The 7910-nt window shown below is 32.3% G+C and overlaps 1 protein-coding gene across 1 annotated transcript in view; it reads right to left on the bottom strand.

Moving 5' to 3' along the window:
• The window catches only part of LOC106470874, a 14751-nt gene extending 10862 nt beyond the window's left edge, over positions 1 to 3889 (bottom strand). The window contains exon 1 of the mRNA XM_013931450.2: positions 3666 to 3889. Within this exon, the coding sequence (XP_013786904.1) occupies positions 3666 to 3823 (158 nt within the window). The 5' untranslated portion in view covers positions 3824 to 3889. The remainder of the gene's footprint in view (positions 1 to 3665) is intronic.
• Positions 3890 to 7910: the final 4021 nt, after the last annotated feature.

Raw genomic sequence — 7910 nt, 5'->3', positions numbered from 1 at the left:
TATTGGTCCTTACTGTATGCCATGTGTACTCGTGCTATAAAGTATTAACTAAAAAACCTAATCTAATTTTATGTAAACATATCTACATGAATGATCACTGTCATACAATTATAGTTTCTTCACATATATCTACACATAGCTCAAGAGACACACCTGTTACAAAGCACTGTGAAGTTACAAACTGATCAACGTACCACTTAACACTAATAAAAAGTTCTTGTCAAACATGTCAGTACAGTCAACCAATTTCTTTTCTTCACAGATATGGAATTTTAATAAAGAAAAGATGACATAGAGGGCTTGTGCTCTGCGTTTTGCTACCCCAGCAGCAACAGCAGACTAGTTTCATCGATTTTGTATCGTTGCTGCTTGAAAGAGCAATGTAAGTAAATAAAAAAAGGCCTCATATAGTGGTGGAATTTAAGCAGTTCGTTTAGTTTTTGATGTATAATCCTTTACTCACCAACAATAACCTAAAATACTTTAGATGCTTTAGTAACATGCAACATACTGCCACAATTAATGCTTTAGTAACATGCAACATACTGCCACAATTAAAGCTTTAGTAACATGCAACATACTGCCACAATTAAATCATGACCGTTACAACATACTGCCACAATTAATGCTTTAGTAACATGCAACATACTGCCACAATTAAAGCTTTGGTAACATGCAACATACTACCACAATTAATGCTTTGGTAACATGCAACATACTACCACAATTAATGCTTTAGTAACATGCAACATATTGCCACAATTAATGCTTTAGTAACATGCAACATACTGTCACAATTAATGCTTTAGTAACATGCAACATACTGCCACAATTAATGCTTTAGTTTTTATTATAAACATTCCAAAACTAGCTGATTGTGATCTTGGGTAGTTAATACTTGATGATTCGAACTATCTGGGATGTCGTCATTGGTGTACGACTAGTCAGACTTGAGGGTTGAAGTAATAAATCAGATATACGATTATGCTAATACTGTACTGACATTTTGTTTGGGTTAAATGTTCAGGCTACTAACAACTTAAATACTTTAGGTGGCTGGATAACTTGTGTGGCATTCCACCATATTTAAATATCCATTATTATTTAATGGATTGACTGATTATTTGGGTGTTTGTTAATTACTTTGTGATTAATCATGTTTTGGTGAAGAAAAGAAATTAAGAAATAAATAACCAGTTAGTGCACTGAATAATAATGGATAATTAATTGTGGCAGTATGTTGTAACGGTCATGTTACTATGTTGCATGTTACTAAAGCATTAATTGTGGCAGTATGTTGTAACGGTCATGTTACTATGTTGCATGTTACTAAAGCATTAATTGTGGCATATTAATAACAATTCTTAAAGAAATATTTATCAGAACCTTTACAAGTTAAACATAGTATACTCACAATTCAAAAATGCAGAGCCAGGACTTTTACAAATAATACAACTGAACTTCAAACTCAAAAATATAACCTGGACATAAGAGGTTATGAAGAACTTAAAAGAAAAAACCTAATATTGTATGTTATCACAAAGTAACAAAACACTTTCAAACTGTCTGATTAATTAAATTATAACAATTGTAGGTCTCAACTTAGGTTCAAGTAATATCCTATCTAGAACTCTGTGTTCCCGACATATCAGTCTTCAGTTCTCTTTTCACCATACAAACAATTACAATTTGACAAAGGACAATAACTGGCTATTGACAAGTCATCTGATCAAATCTCTTACATATAGTGACAGACTGATTTACATAGGACCACAGTTACCACGACAAAAATCTCAGTGCCACCTAGTGTTAGTTATTTTGTCTCACTTCTAGTATAATGTTACAAGTCTAATGTGGTGTAAGCAAGTGATACTATGCATAAATTAACTCAAAAGTCATCATACAAGAGGGATCAGCTGTCTCCCACTTTTTTCTCTGTAGGATACACTACAAAAATGACATCCACAGTAATCAAGTCAGGCGTTTTTGCCGAGATCAAGTTTTTACAAATATTAGAAAAATAATAACACAAAGAAATCCAGTGAGTTCATATTAGCATTAATTTTGTATGTATAAAAAAATGTCAAAAACAAATAATGAAGCAAATCTCTCCAGGCTACACTACTTTTAGTTTAAAAAAAATCAACAATTCTTTTCACATAGTTATAGAATGATTTTGAGATTTACAAGAAGATTCTTCTTTGTGTATAAATGCAGGCAGTTATTTTATCAAATCTACCTCAGTAACTTGTAATAAGAAACATCAATAAACCTTAAGCATATCACAAATTAAAAGTGTAAACACAAAGTTCTCGTTATAGATGCATAAAAATAGCCTTCAACAGAACATACACATTTGAAGTTCCACGTGTGACCTAAGGACCACAATAAACATATTTATCTTTTGTCTAACCCTACTTTATCTGTTCTTTTATCTTGAAATTTCTACGCTTTTAGATGTACTGATGATTAAATTATATAATCTATGACGATTCTCTGTGTTTGGAAACAATTTTAATTGTACGTGAACCTATATAAAGCAACTTTAATTCAAAATTATGTAATTAAATATTCTATTACTACATAAAATTAAAACATGTACACAATGAGGTCCAGTTGCTCCATCAAAGTAACTCACTAACCATCCAGAAAAACTATTCCAAAACATTTTTTTTTTTAATTATCCAAGAAGGATTTAAAAGTACCCAAACGTACAGAACATGCTAGCTTATTGGAGAAAACCATGTACAGATAGAAATTTTAGTGGAATATGAATCACATTTTTCAAAGTCTGTAACTAGGGCCTCTAGCATTCAGGTTTTGTTTTTACTCAGAAATCAAACATAATGCCAACAAGATGTTTATTAAATTCTTTAAAAGTTAAAAACTGAAATATATTAAACTCAGATCAAGTTCCTTTAATTTTAAATCCTCTAATTCTTATGCTTTACTCCACAACCTGTCTTCCCAACTAAAAATTATAATACGAGTACTAGTACCCTTTTCTGTATCACTTCTTCATACCCCTCAATAAATGATTAAAAAAACGTACTTTAAGAAAAAATATTTTTTCACTAAATTAACTTCTTCTGAGGATCCAGAAATAAAGATACCTACTGATCTACTAACAGGATTACATTAAGCTTGAGATATAAACCGCTATATGAGACATGTTAATAATCCAGTAATTGTAACGGATATCATTATCGGCCATTACTGACAATAGGCCTATTACTAATCCTGTATAAACGGGTTTACGATACCCATAATATATAATTTATATGCAAATAATATACAACAAATACATCTGTTTTTAACGCCAAAACGTCTAACTCGTACTCGTAACAATAAGGTACTAACTATACTACCAACAGATATGCAAGCAACGAGACATCTGCTTTAAAACCGAACATCCTCACTCAATTCCACTAACTTCAGCTTATGCATCCAAAATTTTACCTTTCAAAAACCACGTGTCCACGAGCGTCGTCCAGGCCGCTCATTGATTTCCACGTGATATGAACTTTCAATTAATATACGCGCGAAAGGTTCAAAGTAGCATAAACTTAGGTCGCCGTATGCCATTCTTATTGTACAACAAAGCCCTTGTGTAGTTGTACACCAGAGATCGCCCCTTGACGGTTATAGGCTGTTTTCTCACTTACCAATTATCCAGATTAATTAGTTCTTCTGGTCCTTTTTTCGACGTTCTTTTGGCAGCCTTAAGTTTCAAAACCTCTTTGTAAAGAGACAGTGCATAATTCCACTGTCCCGGTGTGGCCCTCATAAAGAAAACTAAACTAGAATCGTTTATATCAGCCATAGTGCAACACGTACACTAGTCTGGTCACCCTGTAGACGTTGATCGCGTCTCCTTCTGTTACCCAATAGCAAAACAGTCTAGAACAATGAAGCAAAGGTAATTCTAGTGACAACCTATAGATGGCAGCATATAAAGAATGGACGTCATTACTTGTGTTAACCAGCAGAAATCGGATGTGAAAGTAAGAGATAGAATGTTTACCGGAGCCTTAGAGAATATTTCATTAAGTTAAAAAGAAGAACTCTAAGTTTTGGAAAAAACTTACGTGAACAGATTTACACGTATTCCTTCAAAAATAATAGCGAAAAAAGCATAAGTTACAAAGCACTTTACATTGCCAAAAATCATGAAAATCCCATAAACTGTCATATAAATTGATTATCTGCTAATGCCCTGAGATAATATACTTCAATGATTACATTATTAGAATAATTTCAAATTAGCTTCAGTTTTCAATTTCATAATTGTTTTACTTATTATTTAGCTTACAGATGCTTCACAGTATTGGCCATAAAAGCCATCACAAAGAGTTATAAAAAAAATACACCTAAGGTAAAGAGCAAATTCGCCATCTAAGACAAGGCATTGAGACAAACAAACGTATTGTGAAAAATAATACCCATGACCAATCTTTATGTTTCGTTATTGATCATTTATTTATTTGTGAAATGGCATAATTCAATAAAGTTAACTTACATATAAGTATAAGCCATACACACACACATGTACACATATATATTGTTGTAAGCTACATTTTTAATATTATAATTTAGAAGTTTGTTTGATAGATTATACACAAATACAAGAATCAGTGAATTATTCTGTTATTAAGTTATTCAGTACATTGTCAGTTAGTGAGTTAGACAGTAATTCAGTAAATAAGCTAAACAGTTAGTCATGTCAGACAGCATGGTTGTTGTCCATCAATTGATTAGCAAGGAAATTTTGCAGATAAGTTTATTGGTGATTTAGCGTACTTTACTTTTGAAATTTCTATTGAAAGTTACTTGTGAAGTTAGGCCTAACAGTGATCCTAGTCTATAGTAAATGTTATTGAAGAAATGAATATATTCGTTATTGTTACGTGGACTGGACTTCGCAATATTTTTCCAGATAATTTAAAAGAACCCCCTCATATCAGAACACGTTGCAACACTGATGTCAGAAAAGGAATTATTTGATGAAAATAAAATATAATTTTGACTGAACTCAAAATGACAACAGTAGCACGGAGCGAGATCGAAAATTTGCTCTAGATGGCGAAACAGTAGAAAGAAGAACAAACAGAAAGATTCAAAGCTTTAAAAGAAGGTAAAGAAGAAAGAGACAGAAAATTAAAAGAAGAACAAGAAGAAAGGTATAGAAAATTAGAACTAGACAGAAAAGTAAAGGTAGACTAAGAAAAATTTATAGACAGTAATTCAGATCAAGGGGTAAGAGACAGATTTTAAGAGAAGAGTTAAAGGAAGAGATGGAATATTTAAAGAAGAATTAAGAGCTAAGATAAATCTGATTGAAGGAAAGATTCTTGAAGCTATTGCAGATGTACAGAGAGATTAAAACAACAATATTGGAGAAGAACATAAAAGCTGTAATGGCAAAAACTAAGAAGATAAATCAATAAAGTTGATAATAACATCAATGACCAAATAAAATCAGCCATACTTCTTTCTGCATCCACCCAATAATTTCAACCTGAACATTATTTATTATAAAATATGAAATAGGAAAAATTATTTAGTCTACACCTGTTACCCACGTTATTATATGTACAACATGGAGAAGGACATATGACTGCTTAATTTAGCAAGACAATGAATGTTGCATAAAGCAGATAGTGTACAACTCAAAAGTTTCATTCCAGCCCTAAGTTATCTTAATTATTAACTATATGGGCAGAAATTTACACTATGGGCAGATCATGCTGCATTGAAATGGCTTGTGATTTTTGCAATCCAGAAGGGTAAATATTAAGATGGTTGTCGGAACTTTAGGAATTCAAATTTAACATCACACATTGTCCTGAACAAAAGCATGCAAATTCTGATATATTATCCTGAAGACTATGTGTTAATGAAAACTCTGTGAAAAGAGGGAAGCATGAGATGGTAAACATAGCCAACATTATAAAGTACAACAGAGTATAGTGCAAGATGGGACATCAACAAATGGCGATGAAGAACTTATATGGTCCAATATCCAACTGAAAGATACTCAAGAGAAAGATATGAGTTTGAAACTAGATATTCAGTGGATCAAGAATAGTGCAGAAAAATCCTCACGGCAAACAGCTGCTTCACACAGCCCCAAAACAAAAATGTACTGGGCACATTGGAATTCATTGTACCAACAAGAGGGCTTATTATGTTGGAAATGGGAAAATACCAATGGACAGAAACAAGGACTATAGTTGTTACTTCTACAGTCTCTACATTCCAAAGCATTCTGTCATCTCCTCAACATTCCAGCAGCTGGACACTTAGGTGTTAAGAAGACAGTGGAGAAAGTAAAAGAACACTTCTATTGGGTTAGTTGCTGGGGGTCTATAGAGAATTGATATTAATTGTGTGAATTATGATGTGATAAAAAAATTGCATGCAAGAAACAGCATGGGCAGCTACAGTAATACTGTGTTGGAGCACCACAATCATAATGTACAAGTTCTATAATTACATTTGCTTATAGGCCTAACCCACAATTAAAACTTAACAAACACTTACTTGCAAAATTTCCTCTCAAATTTATGACAAAACTCAAAACTGACTGACTCGCTGAATGAATGAATTCCCTCTAACTTACTGTGTAACTAACTTACTATATTATTTTTATACAATAACTGTTTTCCCGATACTTCTTGAAGCCTTGAGACATCATGCTAAAATATTAAAAGCAATGTATTCTAATTTTTATAAGTGTTGACGTAATAAGAGTATAGTAATTAGCTATAATGAATGCCAAGTTGATTTTTAGTTTTAATCTAAGTACAAAGCTTGCTCTAATTGGAAGTTATCATCAATTATTAAAACGTAGTATTTGTATTTCCTCCTTTAAATACTGTTAAGGTGTGTAGCTTATTCTTATTCAGTTTAGATAAAGTGAAGGTTAGCATATGTCTTAACGTGAAGTCCAAATGAACAGTTTAAAGCAAATAAAGGTATTTCTCTATAAAGCAACAGAGTAATGACCAGACATGAGCTTTTTATGTGGTAGTGTGTTGGTATTCACAATAAACTTCTTTGCCACCACAACTGCAGATTTAGGTCAAATTTTGCAAAAGCTTGCTAATCGTTTTCTTATCAATAACGTCTGGTCAAAACAAACTGTATTATGAAGGCATAATATACTAAAAAATCAAAAGATACAAATTCTGTCACGGAACATTCTGTGACATTTTAGTTTGCAAACATAATAGGTATTTTTTGCTCCTTTTATTTAACTGTTAAGCTTACCTAAAACTTTTCAACATTTTCACGCATACAAGTGTATATAGGTTTCGACTAGAACATTGGTCAAAGAAGCAGCTAAGTTCCTTCCACCCAGGTTACCTATTGTTCTGGGTCATTACCCTACGTTAACTCACTTGCGAGAAAGATTGCTGTAAAGTTAAACATGCTATGTGAAAGTAGACAGCAGTTTTTTCATTGGTGTCTCAGGTGATACCTTGAAGTTTCATCCTCCGTTATTTTTCAATTGGAATGATTAATTCCTGAGAAAAACAGCATTATAGAAATGTATATATATAATTAATATTAAATTCCAGTTAGAGTAAGCTACTTACTTAGAGATAAACTAAAAATCAACCTGGTAATTTGTATAGCTAATCAAATATACTTTTCTTCCTTCCTTCCTTATAAAGATTAAAGTGCATTGTCTTATCACATGTTTTACCCTTGCTGTTAACGATATTTTCGGCCGTAATCCCCAATAACATCTCATGAGGTTAGGGTTAGTCCTAAGTACACATATATTAGACTAAATATGCAAAATAATCTTTATAGTTCAATATTTTCTCAGTCTGGAATAGACTTAAGGAGATTTTCACCAACTTATAACTGATATTTTGGAGAGCTCTCAATCTTCAGTAAAG

This window comes from Limulus polyphemus, unplaced genomic scaffold, assembly GCF_000517525.1.
Source record: "Limulus polyphemus unplaced genomic scaffold, Limulus_polyphemus-2.1.2 Scaffold4262, whole genome shotgun sequence".
In the NCBI taxonomy this organism is placed as follows: Eukaryota; Metazoa; Arthropoda; class Merostomata; order Xiphosura; family Limulidae; genus Limulus; species Limulus polyphemus.
The sequence above is the reverse complement of the archived record's forward strand: the minus strand, read 5'-3'. Positions and strand labels throughout refer to the sequence as shown.